The sequence below is a fragment of the Manacus vitellinus genome, unplaced genomic scaffold (genome assembly GCF_001715985.3).
Source record: "Manacus vitellinus isolate BGI_N305 unplaced genomic scaffold, ASM171598v3 scaffold_40_pilon, whole genome shotgun sequence".
Lineage (NCBI taxonomy): Eukaryota > Metazoa > Chordata > Aves > Passeriformes > Pipridae > Manacus > Manacus vitellinus.
The window spans coordinates 4,529,070-4,544,474 of NW_021940541.1; the positions used below are offsets into that span (position 1 = coordinate 4,529,070).

At 46.1% G+C, this 15,405-nt stretch overlaps 1 protein-coding gene across 1 annotated transcript in view; it reads right to left on the reverse strand.

Annotated features, from left to right (window-relative positions):
- The window catches only part of HTRA1 (HtrA serine peptidase 1), a 33,835-nt gene extending 20,342 nt beyond the window's left edge, over nt 1–13,493 (reverse strand). Inside the window, 6 exon segments of the mRNA XM_029961992.1 lie at nt 12,145–12,214; nt 12,217–12,334; nt 12,336–12,394; nt 12,397–12,483; nt 12,485–12,788; nt 13,339–13,493. Of these exon segments, the coding sequence (XP_029817852.1) occupies nt 12,145–12,214; nt 12,217–12,334; nt 12,336–12,394; nt 12,397–12,483; nt 12,485–12,788; nt 13,339–13,493 (793 nt within the window).
- Nucleotides 13,494–15,405: the final 1,912 nt, after the last annotated feature.

Below are 15,405 nucleotides of genomic sequence, written 5' to 3' on the forward strand. Positions count from 1 at the left end.
GCTGGAGACTCTGCAGAGGTTTCGTGGACTGTGCTTGAATATCAAGCAACAAAAAGGCAATAGTTTTAAGTTCAAATTGATGATATGGTTTTGACTATTTAGTTCCCACTGCCTGTGTATTTTCATATTCTCATCTAACCACAATGTCCATCCTGATTAACAGGTACCCCACAGGTGGGTGGCCAACTTAATTCCATGCTTAAGTTGATCCAAAGAATGCAGTTCTCTAAGTTAAAAACTGCTTCTTTGGTATAATCAAGGTTGAATTAATAAAAATAAAGTTTCCCCAATTTTCTGGACTTTCGCTTTAAAGCACAACCTTCTGGAATTTTGTTGTTAATATTTTCATTATTTTTTTGCTTTGTGTTCAGGGTTGGAGTTTTTCGTGGTTTGGTGGTGAGTTTCTTTGGGTTTATTTTTCTTTGGTTAGTTGGTTGAGTTTTTGTTTTTAAATCAGTGAGAGGTGAGCTTGAATAAAGCTCCAGTTCCTAAATACCTTCAGGCTCTGACGTTCAGATCTTCACAGACTGCTCCTCTTTCTATTTATATGCTGTGATTATTGTGTTTTGTAACATTTTTATTGAACTATTGCACAATGCCCTAAATGCCCACAAGCATGGCTAAGAAACCTTTATTAATTAAATTATAAAGATGACTGCTGTGAATTCAGCTAATGATAAAAACCAGACTTAAAAAAATATAAATAGGTTACAGCACGAAAAATTCCCAAGGCAAATAATTCTTTCAGGACTTCAAAGGTGTGTTGGCTGTCAGACCTCAAATGAAAAGGTAAATCTCTGCCAACTGACATTAAAAGGACTAATACCTGTAAACAAACTGCTAGGAAGGCAAGACAGAGTACCAAGCCATGAAAAACGAAAAAGCACACCCAGCTGTAAACAACTGAAATAATTCAGTTTCATAAAGAGGAGCCAAAAAGCATATTAAGATCTGGGTTCTGATTAGGTCATTACTCAAAGTGGCATGAATGCATTAATGCTTACAACTCTCACGTGCTGCTTTGAGTGATATTTTGAGCCAAACTGAAAAGGTGCTTTGGAGATTGAAATCTTGTTAAAGTAACCCCTCCCCTTCACTTGGGAGAACTGTCTGAAAGGATCTTCTCCTGACATAAGTCCTTCTCACATGAGAGTAGGTCTTCAAACAGTTTTAGGCACATCTCAGTCAGAATTGGGTCTTTTCCCCATGCAGTTTTCAGGTGTTTTCCTCCTCTCCAACAAGGGGGTTCTGCTCTTGTCCACCAGCACAGTTTGCTCTCCATCCTCTGCTTCCCAACTGCATCCAAAGCAGTCGGCCCACATTGAGGCATCCCCAACATTCCCATGTCTCCTTCCCACTGCCTGAAGTTAGAACCAACACAATTATCCCATCCAATGGGGCTTTTTATCTTAGATACAGTGAGGGAAAAGAGAGGCACACCCCAGCAAACACCACAAAACTTCTGTCAGCCACCCTCACTTGGTGTCACCACACCAGGTATCCTCATGTCCCAAGTGAAAAGCTCCACGCTCAGCCTGCAATCAAACCTTTGATTCCTTTTAAAAACAGACAGAAACTTCCATTCCCATTCAGATATTTAAAAAAAAAAATCACCAAAAAACTTCCCATGAAACAATAACCATCCAAAGCAGCTGCAAGGGCAGTGTTTGTAATTTTAGAACTGGTAAAGAGGATGCAAATTGCAGGGATGGTAGAGCACCACCTCCAGGTTCATCACTAAAGCTGCTTCATACTGGAAAAGTGAAACGCCCCTGTCCTTGCAGGGGCACCAAATTATGATGTCCTTTGGGTTTGCTTCTTGCTTGCACCTGAGCTGCACACACAGAGCCAGGAGGGCTCTGTCACCCCCACCCTGTCTGTCAGATACAGCACCACCATCTCCACTGGAGAGGTCCCAGGGTCTGCCAACAGCAAGCTGGTGCCAGTGGGAGAAAATGGGGCTTGGGCCCAGGGATCTATGGCCATTCTGTCTTTTCCTGTTAACTCCATAATGATCAGAAGCATGTCTATGAAATCCTCACCCAGTAACACACAGCACAGGCAGAGCCACCACAACCTGCTGAAGGCGATAACTAAAGACATTAAACTACCCACAGTGCTGAAAATAGGTGACTATTTCCTCCTGTGCTCGCCAGTTGGTCAACATTTTATTTAGACACAGGTACACAACGAGGGGCTGGGAGCACAGCTTGGGTTTGGGATTCTCTGCAGAACGAAACCAAAAGGGCTCCAGCAGTCACGAAACCTCTGGGCTGCCAGAACCGGTGGCCACCAACACAAACCACAAACCACGTCGAGTTTTACTTGGAGAACTTCCACCCTCCCAAATAAAACTCCAGCCACTGGTGTTTGCACAAACCCCCATTCATATATAGGAAAACTCTAAAACCTCTGACACTACCATGGGAGACAAAAATCTCCAGCAAAGGTGCTCAGCTAACACTGAAAATGGGGGTATCAACAAGCCCTTGCTGGAGAGAGACAAGGAAAAAGTGCTGCCACACTTTTTTTTTTTCTAAATTATAGAAAACTGCAAGCTTAAATATGCCACTTCCTATTCAAGGGTAAATTGTGTAATGCACCAAAATAGGATATTACGCAATGAAAACACTAAAAAAATAAGAAACAACATTCTACGTGTCATAGGCAATTTGCTCAAGAGCAACTCTTAGGTCAGTGGAGGGAATTTTAAGAGGTCTAAACCACAGCACCTTGTTAATAAAGATGCTATGACATCAGTTATTTTTCCCCTTGTATAATCCATGGAGGAGCTAAAGACCCTTCACAGATTTCTGAGAGGAAAAACTAAGAGACTGTGACAACCCTAAAAGTAAAAATATTTTCATAGCCCTAAATAATGGTAGAATAAAATGCTTGAAACCTCTCCAGACAGTGAACTGCACAAATCTGGTATTCACTTGAAATATTTCCTGCAGCAAGAACCACTGCAAGATAAAGTGAGGATTTAAAGTAAAATCACTTTTGGCTGGGGACACACAGTTGCAAAGGGAAAATTAAGTCCATTTTCATCATTGTAATATTTAGATGATCAATTCTTTCTTGACAGTCTTTAACAAGGACTTTGTATTTTCCCTGCCAATCCAAAAGCCTAAACCCATTCATTTTAATCACCGATTTTAAACAAGCCACAAAGAGCTGCCAAGCTAAACAAAACAGGGAATCTGCACAAAGTTTGTGGAACAGAACAGCACTCAAATTAATGGTAGCACAGGACAGTTTTCAGACCAATGTGTGGCCGCTCACACAACATCTCACGTTTGAGCAACAAAATGAAGGCAAATGAAATTGCAGGTTTAAATTAATATTCTCAAAAACCAAAGCTGACTTTATGGGTTTGCAGGGAGATTTTAAGGTCCCTTCCAACCCAAACCCCTCTGTGATCCTGTGATTCTAAGAATGATCAGGCTATATGGGGAGAATGACACATACAGAGCTCTTCTGTGTACACAAAACAAGAAAACAACTACAGAAAGTATCTGAAGATAATTAAATTGTAAAGCAAAGTCTTCAGAGAACTTTGGTCCGGCCTCTTTAGTTCACCTTCTTTCTTAGCACGAGTCAGACCTCTTTGGTATCCAATTCCTTAGTAACTCAAGGTGTTCTTGTCACTGAAAATGGCCAATGGGCAACATCCTCCTGCAGTGTGCCTACAGCTTTCTTCTAGCATAATTTCAGATTGATATTCAAATTTTTAGCCAAACGGGAACTTTTCCTACCACTTATCTCCAAGGCTGAATAAGCAGTAAGTTTATCACATGCAGAATATCCTTGTTGCAACTCAACTGCTGAATTGCTGGGTAGATCAGATGGTTTGAAGGTTCTGCAGAGGAGGAACACCCTGTATGTGTGCATCTTGGTCTAAGCTGTGTTACTCAGCCTCCATGCAACTCGTGAAAAGCAATTTGAATCCTCAGTGCCTTAAGATTTATCTCTAAAATGGGCATAGCCCCTATTTTATGTGATGGGAACAGCCTTGGGCTTTTAGCAACCCTTGCAGAACCTCACAGGGAGAAAATATGTATATAAAACCTCTCAGAAATGCCAGAAATTCTTTTATAAACCAAGTGCACCGGCTGCCCCTGCAAAATAGGCTCACAGTTATTACAGCAAAGAGCAAAAGCAGCAGACTTTCAAGCTGATGAGGCTCGAAAGCAACCGGGTGTAAGCTGGGAGGGCAGGAACCCAGAGCGGAGCGACAGCTCCATCTAACACAACAGGAAACTGCGATTCCTTCTGTAAACACCGGCGGTGAGGTGGGAGGAAACCCAGCTTGTGCATAAACAGCCGGGCCGGGAGCCCCGGGCTGGAGGAACGCGGCCCCGGGAGCAGGAACACGCCGTTCCCGGAGCAGCATTGCCATATTAATACAATGCTGAGCCCGGGCTCGTTGCAGATGACAAATGAATTGGAAGCCAGCAGCCCTCTGACAAAGGCACACGGCTCCGGGTGGCCGTGCCAGCGTCGGGATGAGGAGGGGAGGGAGGCAGCCTGCAGGGAGATGCTCAGATGCACAGAATAAAGGTGAGGAGCAATTCAGGGCAAGGGCAAAGAGTGCTGAGCTCAAAAATGGCACTAACAGTAGTCCTGTCTGAGCTGGAAACATTAAGAAATGTAAGTCAGGTAGTTTTGGAATGGAATCTGCCTGATTTCCTGCAGACAGATGAACAGAACATTTCAGCCAACGGGTTAAAGAGGATGTATTCTCTTCTCTGCAGAAGGCTGAAAATACAACAGATGAGTCAGGAATAATTTCTCCTCTCCTTTATCCAGCCCTGTTCAGTCTGTGTCCCTTCCAAGTCGGGTCATCACCCTGCTTTACCTCCCAGCTCCACTCACCACAGGCAGAGAACCAGCAAAACAACCTCAAAATGCCCATTAAGTAACAACGATGTGGTAATTCCTATATCTGACACGGAACCAACAGCTGTCCCGCCTTGAAAATGCCTCTTAAAATTATAAACCCATTAGGATCTCAGTTTAAGTATGTGAGAAACTTTCACACTGCATCTTCAGAAGAAATCCCTGCCTAAGAGAGGCTTAGTTTCAACTTCCAGGAACCCTGGTATGAAGACACCAGGGAATAAAAACAAGTTCTTGTTATCATACTTCTTAAACATTTATTTCTCCGAGGAGAAACCTAAAAAAAGCTTCTTAAGAGGCTAAAAAAAGCTTCCTAAGATGCTGCTTCTCTGCAGCTGGGGAAGGCATTGATTTCACCACTTTGCTGTGGCAGGACTTTGAGTGACACAGGGTTGATACACAGAGAGATCAAATCTATAGAAAAGCTATCTAGAGAAAAAGAAATATAGTAGAAAGTCTATAGAAAAACAAACAAACAAACCTGAAATACACACACCCCTCTCATTCTGGGGCATTGTGAGACAGCCACCACCACACAGCACCCAGCTTGAGGTACTGCTTCTCATAAAAGGTTTAAAGAGCAGGTTTCTCTTTCACTCTCCCAAATGCACATTTTTAACTGATATTTGGAGTTCCAGCTATTGTATTCGCTGCTCCCCTATCAACATTAGTGACATTTTTATCCACGCACCTATTCTGCATTATTCTGTGGATCATCTGAATATTTTTCATATTTGCAAGTCACTTCAGCTTGCTCACTTTTAGTGTCTGAATGTAAAAGAAAACAAGGCTTAGCCAGCCTTTACCTTCATAGATAGAGGTCTACAGAGATACAGAAAGGGCAGACATGTCAAACAGTGTGTGTGCTGTCCTAGAAAAAGGAATGAATCATCCCTTTACCACCACAAATGTTGAAGCAGGAGAGAGGGGTTGTGTTTATTTTGGGGGTGGGATGGTGGGAGGGGAGAGAGTTGTTTGGGTTTCTCCTCCTTCCTAGCCCTTGATCCACCTGCATCTTCCCTCTTCCAAAATTACTTTCTGCGGATGCACATCGACAGGTCATCGATGCTGTTTGCAGAGCAAAGCCAAAACTGCAGTCTGAAAGTTTAAGAAAGAGTAATGGAAAAGAAAAGTAATGGAAAATGGAGCAGCAATGCTGGCAAGGGGCAGAAAAATGAGCGGGGACTCATAAAAGCTCGGTTTGCTCTCGGCTCTGCTACTGGCTGACCTTGAGCAAAGCTCTTTATCTTCCCCTGCCCTAGATTCACTATCTGTGAAATGGGGTAACAACATCAGCCTCTGGAAAAATATTGTGAGCTCCTCCTGATGTTATCTCCTGTCATATAAACTATTGCAAATTTTAGACCACTGTGCATGGCCCCTAGATTTAATATGCACTATTTAATCCATCAGTTGTTTGTCAATAAATACATGTGCAAATCCAACTGCTACCAGAAACATGATGCAGTTTTTAATTTGAACCCCCTTAGCTCTGTCTCACTGGTATTTACAGTAACAAGTCTGCAAAGTGGATGTAGGAACTATTCACTGCACATTCCTCTCTCTCATGCCTCACCAAAAAAAAGGCTTTACATGAGCAAAGGAAATGGAAAGACTGAGAAACCCTGATGGGAAAAAACGACAGACACAAGAGCAAGGTTTGGTGAACTAATACCACACACAGTTTAAATGCCATTGACATGCCACTGCTGGCACTGACAGGACCAGGAACCCCCCTGCTGCCAGCCTGCAGAGCTGCTGGGCAACAAAAGCAGAGGCAAAAGCAGCTGCCCACATGTTAGACACATGTATGCTTTTTTTCCTCCAGAAACAAGCTCCTGGCAGAGCACTTGTTACAAACTGCACAACCTTGTGCTTCATCTTATTCAGTGCACCAGGGTACCCAATATTATCCCAGAAATTCAAGAGCATCTCTGTCTGGCTGCCTGATTCAACTCCACTTGCTAAAATATGGTAGCTGAGATCTTTTCAATTCACTAAACAATCTTATGTTACAACTCACCTGTTATCTACAGATATGAGGTCAATATCATCAGTTAGTACAAGATCAATGCATTATTTTATAGCCCTTTGATATAGGGGAGTTGAGACTTATTTTTTAGTTATAGTCTTCTCTTTGAAGCAGGACAACCAATTTGAAAATCACAATGACCTTCACTGGCAGGCAAAATAAAAGTCTTTCTTTTTTTCCTACATCCTGAACACAGCTTCCAAAGTAATATTAGATATTCACTTGGGCCCAGTTACAAGCACAGTGGGATTTACTGCCAAGTCCAACCAGGGATCCTGGAGGCCCCGGCGGTTTATGGGAGTGAGGAACAATTTTATTTACAACAGAATTTAAATTCCACACTATCCCAGTTTCTATTTCTAACATTGCTTTCTTTCTGTCACTCCCAGCACAAGTAAATTCATATTTGAAAAATATTTTCCAGCTTCTCCTTTTCCTTGGACTGCAGAGTCTTTCCTTTAACTGCTCAGGTTATGCTGCCTCCATCACAGCCAAACTCTGCTTGACAACACTCCTGCTGCTTACTCACAGCCTTAAGTATTCCTGCCCAGTCCACAGGTACCTTTAAATTTCAAAGCCCAGAAGATGAAAGGATTGAATCTTTCCTGCTTCCAAATCTGTATTTACTGACTTGACTGTTTGAAGTCTGGAGACTGCAAAATTACTGGCTGCTCCCCGGGAAGGAAATCGAGATGTGGAGAGGGGAAAAGGTGAGTTTCTTCAGACAAACCACTTCTTACAGTTGCCTCCTCTCAGAGCTGAATACTTGGCTTTGGAAAAGCTTTTTTAATCCCACACTTGGGAATTGGTTCTCTTCTGGAAATATGTTGCTATTTATTTCCATTGCCTTCAGCTGCCTCTTCCCTCCCTCTCTCTCTCTCATTCTCTCCCTGCCTCCCCTTCTCTTGTTGCTGCAAAAGAGACTTAGGCAAGTCAGAAGAAAATGACATTTAGACCACCCAAACACAGTAACTGAGGGAGATAGAGGAAATTCAACAGCACCAGAGCACTCATTTGTGCATCCAGACCCTAAAAACCTGGTCCTCCTGGGTCATTTTTACTAGACTTGACACGTGCCAAGTAACCTGCCAAGGTCTCCCAACATTTCTTCAGTGCACAAACCACCATTGGCCTGTTATTATCTTTCAGGAAACAGCTGAAAGCCTTGTTCATAGCAACAGTATCAACTTTCCCTTGATAAATGTCTGGCTCAGCTCCCAACCTTCACAGGTTTCTCAGCCTGCCCTGATTATTCATTCCTGCAAGGCTCAGCACTGCCGGTCCATTAGCACTATCACTACCACAGGCACAGGAATTCAGGCAGGTCCATCTCTTTCCCATCCTCTGCTGCACTGACCTCACTCTTACGCTGTTTTTGAAGGACTCAATTAATGACAAATGGTTTATTGACTGCAGAGGTCCTTTCCTCCTGCCAGATAATTACACAGAGTCACTTGGATGCAGCCTTGCCTGGTGCATTTCAAAACAGACTCAGCCACTTTGCAAGAATTTAAGCGATGGATTTTTTTCCTTCCCCCTCCCCGTCTCTAGAACTGTAAAATAATGCAATGAAGAGAAATAGCAAAAGTTGTATCTGAGATAACACAACTTTCTAGACTGAGTTACCCCTAAACTCAGCTCTGCCTTCCTCCCAAGCAATGAAGCTGTGATGACCTGCTTAATCTAAACCATAAGAGCTCACATCAAATCATGATATGACATCATGGTGTGAGCACGCCTGGGACAGCAGTGTGAGCCACCTGTGACAGATGCCAGCCTGCTGAGGGCTGCTGACATTACTGGGATACCACATTAGACATAGTTAGCCTAATAAAAATATGAAAACACATAAAAACTGCTCAAAACCAGGCAGAGCACAGTTAGAAACCGAGAGCAACCACAAGGAACTTTCTTCTTCTTACTCTGGTTAAAGCTGAAAGGACAAATCCAGGTTAGTTTATATTTTACAGTGTGAAGAGCACAACATGGAGAGAAGGGCACACTGTCCTAAAACGCCTGCCAACACTTGTGGGAAAAGTGGGGAAGGGAAGAAAGTCTAGTTTCAGTTCTGTGTTGAATATTCTGAGTCTTCTTCCCTTGGTCAGCAGGAGGGATTTGAAGGCACCAAAAAACTTATTTGCAGAAGAAAAAGAAAACATCCTCCCAGCACACTGAACCTCATCACACAGAATACCGAGGTCTCGTGGCACTGACCTCGCTCCCGGGTGTGGGATGCTCTTACACAGCCATGATTTCTGCTCAGAGGACCTTCACCTTCTTTCTGTGCCTTGGTACTTTCGGGGAAGGTTTCTTTTGTGAAAGCCCTGCCCAGGCTGGTGCAGAACAGGCTCCCTGGTGCTGCAGTCACAGCAGGACGGGAACCGCCGGTTATGCCGCCCGTGGCCACAGCACAGCAGGACATTGCTGGGAAGGGCTCCCTGCCCCAGACAGGGACACAGCACTAATGAAAGAGGTCGATGGGCCACCACACTCTGTCACCCTGCTTGTCACCTGCCTCACCTGGCCTTAACACAGGCAGGGTGTGTTTCACCCCACTCCCATCCCGTGCGCTCCCCTCACTAATTCAACCAAAGCATTTCCTGGCTAAAAGCCACAGCTGGGCTTTCCCTGCTCCCTTTGCTGCCCCTGGGGTTTCTCCAGCTGCAGCCTGGTTTGTCTTTTCTGCATATCTGGGTGGCAGAGAGAACTGAGGGCTGATCCTGTACCCCAAAGAGCAGCACCTTGTGCAGGACACCTGCTCTGCATCCATCCTCTCTGCAGGGTGTAGGGACGAGGACAAAGTAAGCTCTGAGGCTTGTGGAATTTTTCTTAAGTTTTGAAGATTCACAATCCCCATTTTGCATAGGAAAACATCCCTTTTGTGGACACAGATCCAGAACAACCTGCTCCTGCCTCTCTCTCATCCTCTTAAATGCGGCTGTTGTTTGAACAGATGCCCTGGAAAACACGGAAGGACAAAAACAGCACTGGGAGTGGACTGTAGCAGATTAAAATTGAAAAAGACAAAAAGTTTTACTGTATTTTATGCAATATACAAAATATTGCACTTGACCAGCTACTGAAGCTGTGTGAAACTTAAAAAACAACAACAAAAAGTGCTTTACAAACACTTCCTCTACATCCCTATCCCATCATTTCCCTGGGCCATTGCACTGTATTGCCTGAATTATTCATTTGGGTATGTTGCTATGAAAAAAATTACTGAAGATAACTCAATCCCTGGGTAGAAAAAGTACTCCTGAAAATGAACTGAAAGTAAAATTAATAATTAACAACTCTTAAGGAGCCAAATATTAGGCAATGGCTTTTCAAAACAGCAGTTCAAGCGCTTTATAGCCTTCTCTCCATTCCCGTTTATTTTAGGTTCTTTACATATGAAAAAAGCTTTGCTGGCAGCAACTGTTTGCTGTGGCCTAGGGATAAACATGTGGCACTGGTTGGCTTCTCCAGCACTTTCCTTTTGTCCTTGGTGATACGGAAAACAAGCATCGCTCCAACCAGAGGTGCAACAGGGCAAAATGATTGTCTGGCCACACTCATGATGGATCTGTGACAGCAGAGCTTTCCCAGACAAGGTCCCTATGCAGCCTGTGCATTTTCTGCACAACCCTCCAGAGGCACTTACTGATCTCAGCTCAAACACAGCCCCAGTTCTGCAAACCTTCAGCAGAAAACAGTATTGGTTTCATGAATCGAGAATAAAAACCACAAGGCATTATCTTATATTGGAGGTCAGGAAACTGGGGCGTGAAAGCTTTAATTGTCTCCAATGTCAGCAAACGCCAGCGATGACATCTCATGGAGCACAGCACAGCCTTGATACTGAAGGGAAAGGCAGGGGCACAAAACCTCGATTGTATCGATACCAAAGGTTCAAGTTTGATTTGTAACACAGGATCAGGATTTTGCCTAACCTGAACTTATACCTCACAAGATTCTTTTGCTGGAGAGGTAACGACTAAACGTAGCAAAAGATGTGTTTTTTAAAGAAAGAAGTGCAGAAATGCACAACCTCTACGAAAAGAATGAATCCTCACTCAAACAGCACTGACTTCCTAAAAGATGACTTCAGAAATAAAGACTTAATTCATGCTAATTTTTAATATTACCCCCTAAAGGTGGCTTGGAAGGGATACACAGCCTTGGCTTACGAGGTTTAATCCAGCCTGTATTAGGGGCTGCATCTTGTGACGATCATCCCCTGTTTATCCCAGCACGGTTTTGCCTCGCTGTGTGTCACATCCCGCACTCACCATTCCTGCAAGACCGAACACTTCACTGGGCTGCTCAGTCCAGCCCCTCCAGCTGCTGAGCCGCAGTTTCGTAACCTAGAAATGTCTTTTTGTACGGTTTACAAATATTTCGCGTCCGTCCTGCAGCTGAGTGCTCACGTTACATCCGATTTGACTACTCTGACAACTAAGAATGCCGAAGGAAAAACACCACTAGTTACGTTGTCACTTATCGCAGACACCTCCATCCTCAAAAAACCCAAACAAACCCAAACAACAACAAAAAAACCCAGAGTCAGCTCGTCACGTTGTTACAGGTCCCCCCTTTCCAGCAAGTCTATTACTAATAATCAGAGCGCATCTGCTAAGCCGGGCCAAGGCAGGCAGCTGCCTGCTCTGCCCACCCATTTGCTCCATCACATCCGAACGGCTCCTGCATTCCTGGCTTTATTCCCCGCGGCATTTCCCTGTGACAGAGCGCTGGATGGGAGCGCGCCCGAGTTATTTCTCCAAACTTTGCTGGAGCCGCACGGCCGGGCTCGGGTCTGCACCCCTGCCCATTTCGGGGGGTTTGCAGCCGTTTCTCCCGGCTTCGAGCCCGGAGCCATCGCTCCTGGGAGGGGTGGAGGGAGACGTTTAAGTCTGGTACGGGATTCTTTCCCCCTCGGTTCTTGGCAGCCGCGCACAAACACCGCATTCTTGCTCTAGTTTCTCGCTGAGCTGGAGCGCCGGACTTGAGCCGAGGCCAACCCTTGTCTCCGGCCCCTCTCCGCGCTCCCTGCCCGGGACGGCGCGGTCCCTCCTCCCGGCGAGGCGGCGGCAGCACCGCCCGGGGACGAGGGATGAAGATGATGGGGCTGAACCTCAGCACCTGGCCGCCCCCCCCGGGGACACCCCCTCCCGCCCCGAACCTCATCGCCCGCGTCTCCAGAAGACAGCCCTCGCCCCTTCCTTTACCCCGCCCGCAGGCTCCCGCGCTGATGGCGATGATGGGCGGCTGTCCCTGGCCTCGGTGCGGACGAGATGGCGGCCCGCAAGCTGGCAGGGGCTGGCGTAGGTCACGCATCGCTGCCGCACCACGGGGCTCGCTTGTGGAGCACTGCAGCGCCCGGCGGCCGCCCGCTTGCGGACCGTGCCCGAGGCGGGATGCCGGCGCCGGGGGCCACACGCACTGCAGCCCCTCTCCGCAGGGCGGGCCGCGCTTGCCCAGCCGCCCCCGCACGGCTCTTCCCTCCTCCGCCCCGCACACGCGCAGCAGCCGCAGGATCCTAGCACGGGCCCGCCGGGGCACGCGACGCGGGCAGCGCGGGCACCGCGACCGATCGCAGCGCTCGAGGCAGGCGGGGTGGGGCGGCGAGGGCGCGGGGAGCGCCAGCAGCAGCAGCAGGATCCAGCCCGCAGCGGGGCATCGCGGCGGGCGGGACGAGGGCAGGGGGCCGAGTGGCGGCGAGCGCGGTTGAGCGGGCGGGGGCGGCAGCGGCTTTAAAGCGGCGGCGGGGCGGGGCGGAGCGGGGCTCCAGGGACCGGCCCCCCGGGCCAGGCGACACCACCAGCACGGCCCCCCCCGGACCGCAAACACACCCCCGCCCGGCCGCTCTGGCCTCTCGGGTCAAACTTTCGGGGTCCGCCCCAGCTGCACCGAGCGCTTCGACTCGGCGGTGAAAGCGCCGAAATCGGTGATTAAGATCGGTGGAAAGGGTGATAACACTCTCCTGCAAAAAAGAGAGGGGTGTTGAACTCTCTTTCCCGCCTCGGGAGTTACGGGAAAGCAATCCAGAGCGAGCGCCGATAACGATTCTGTCTGATAAGGGGAGGGGTGGGAGCGCAGAGCCGCCAGCCCGTCCCCTGGGAGAAAGAGCGAGATGATAACGCGTATTATATGGAAATGTATGTAAATACCAGGCACCCCCACGGGGAACGGCCGATATTCCCGCACAAGGCGACCCCTGAAATTCCTGGCTCGGGAAGGACGCGGGAGGCGACGGTCGGTACCCGAGGGCAGCGGGGATGGGAGGAAGGATGCTCCCGAGCCGCTTCTGCTCTCCCCGTCGCCTCACCCGAGATTCGCAGAGCCGCAGGGCGAGGTGGATACCAGCAATTAGCAGAAGGTTAATCAACCGAAAGGAAAAAAAAAAAGAAGTCGTCCTCTACCATCCCACAAGCAGGCTGATCCAATTTATCCGGCAGCTGGGCAGCCGCCAGAACCTATGGACAGAGGGCTCTCTGCCATATGCTCTTGGAGCACGGACAAGGTGCTCTGAGAGGCGGTTTAAATACACACAAGTGCCTTCCGAGGGACGAGGCATCAAGGCCAAAGCGGGGAGGGAACGGTTTAACAGAGCTGGAAATCGAGCAAAGCCAATTTTATTTTTTTTTTTAATTACAAGCCGATTAAACTTTTGAACTGACTACCACTCTATAATTATTTAAGTGCACCTTTATCAGGCGCCGATAACCACGCACCTAATGAACTTAACAGCATTTCATCTTGCCTAATGGGTTGTAAACTGTTAGATGTGCTGTGACCAAGGAACTGAGGATGTCAGCAACTACATTAGCACAGAATAATTCAGTCTTTTCTCCCAGGAAAAGTTTAACAACGAGTGACTTGAGCAAGTAGAAGCAGCATCCCGGGTGTCTGAATCCAAACCTAATTGTTCCAGGGAACATTATAAAAACTTATCCAACTGTGACCACAAGTGTGCAAAACTCACTTAACTGAGTACCTTAAGGTGGGAAAACACATGTAATGTCCTCAATTAAAGCTCCAATACCAGCCCCTTTACATCTGTTGTTTTCCAGTAGCTTCTATGCTGTGCAAGAAAAGAGATTTCGGAATTGCCTGATTGAACAAGGGACCAATCAGGCAATTGACAGCAAAACTGCATTAGTGTTAAAATCATTACACTGTTAACAAGTCCGAGAAAAAGTCTGAAAACGTTTAGATGTTTAAATATTTTCAATGTACATGTGTATATATAAGTATATATATATATACATGGATAGATAAAATGGAAAAATGTTTCCAAATTTATCCATTTATCCAAGCCTGGGTTTGTTGGGGGGTTTTTTGTTTGGTTTTTACCCCTTTTAAATAAAGACAATTCTTTAAGGAAAGATTAACAGCTTCTAGTAAAAAAAAAGAAAAAAACAGGTTCAGAAAGGATCTTATAAGCTCCTATTTGGAAGCAGGACCAAAATATTCAGTGAACTATAACGGGGTTTTTCACCCTTCCCCACCCAGAGAGGCTTTGCCATGGTCAGATAACTTACTGCTTGAAGGCACTGGAGCCTTATCTCCATAGGCAGGAAAAGATGACACACAGTGGGAAAGCTCCAGGTTCTGTCAACGTTTTTTCTTAAATAAATAACACAGAAAAGGGATGCACATTTGTTAATAAACACTACAAAGGAAATATATCCCAAGGTCTTAGTGAAAACCATTGATTAGTTCACTTCCAAACAAGTGGACTAGTATTAAGGAACTTCTCCTGTTATGTTTTTCTGTTTCTCAAACCAAGTAAGAATGTCAATCTTCTTTCCAGCATTAAAAATCTAATATTTTATAATATTAGTTTTATAGTTTTCACTGAAAATTAACATCTTCCCAGAATAACTGAGGTAAATCTCTGTAGAGGTTAATAAATTAGCTTACTGAAAAGTGTATGTTTTTGTTATCCATCTAATCTGTACAGAAGCCCAAGAGGCTTTATAAACCCAGAAATTATCATTTCTCCCCCATCATAACATTTTCACACAGAAGGGCTCTCGAAGCCAGCAGACATTTACCACTACTCAAAGAGGCCAAAAGTGGTCTGAAAAACACTTTCACTTGAGGGACTTGGCAGCAAAATATTTCATCTCCCACTTTTCACACGGAACTGGATGACAGGAGGCTCCACCTAGAGATCACACACTAGAAATTCTCCTGGAGGTACAAAAGTTTCGACGCTGCTGTCAGGGATCCAGGGATGCTGTGACATCCAGCTCAGCCCTGCAAGGTGAGTCTGCACATCTGGGCACACATGGAAAGGGTGGGAAGCAAGTAAAAGATAAATAAAGAGGAGAGTTGGCTGGGGAGAAAGGGGTTAAGGTGACAGTCTGGGTCTAGAAGGGTTCTGGCCAGAAATGAGGCTGGTGGAGGTTTGAGAAGGCCAGAATGCCTCCAGTCTGAGCAAATTCCAAAAGCCTGGACTTTGCAGAGCTTTTATAGGTTTA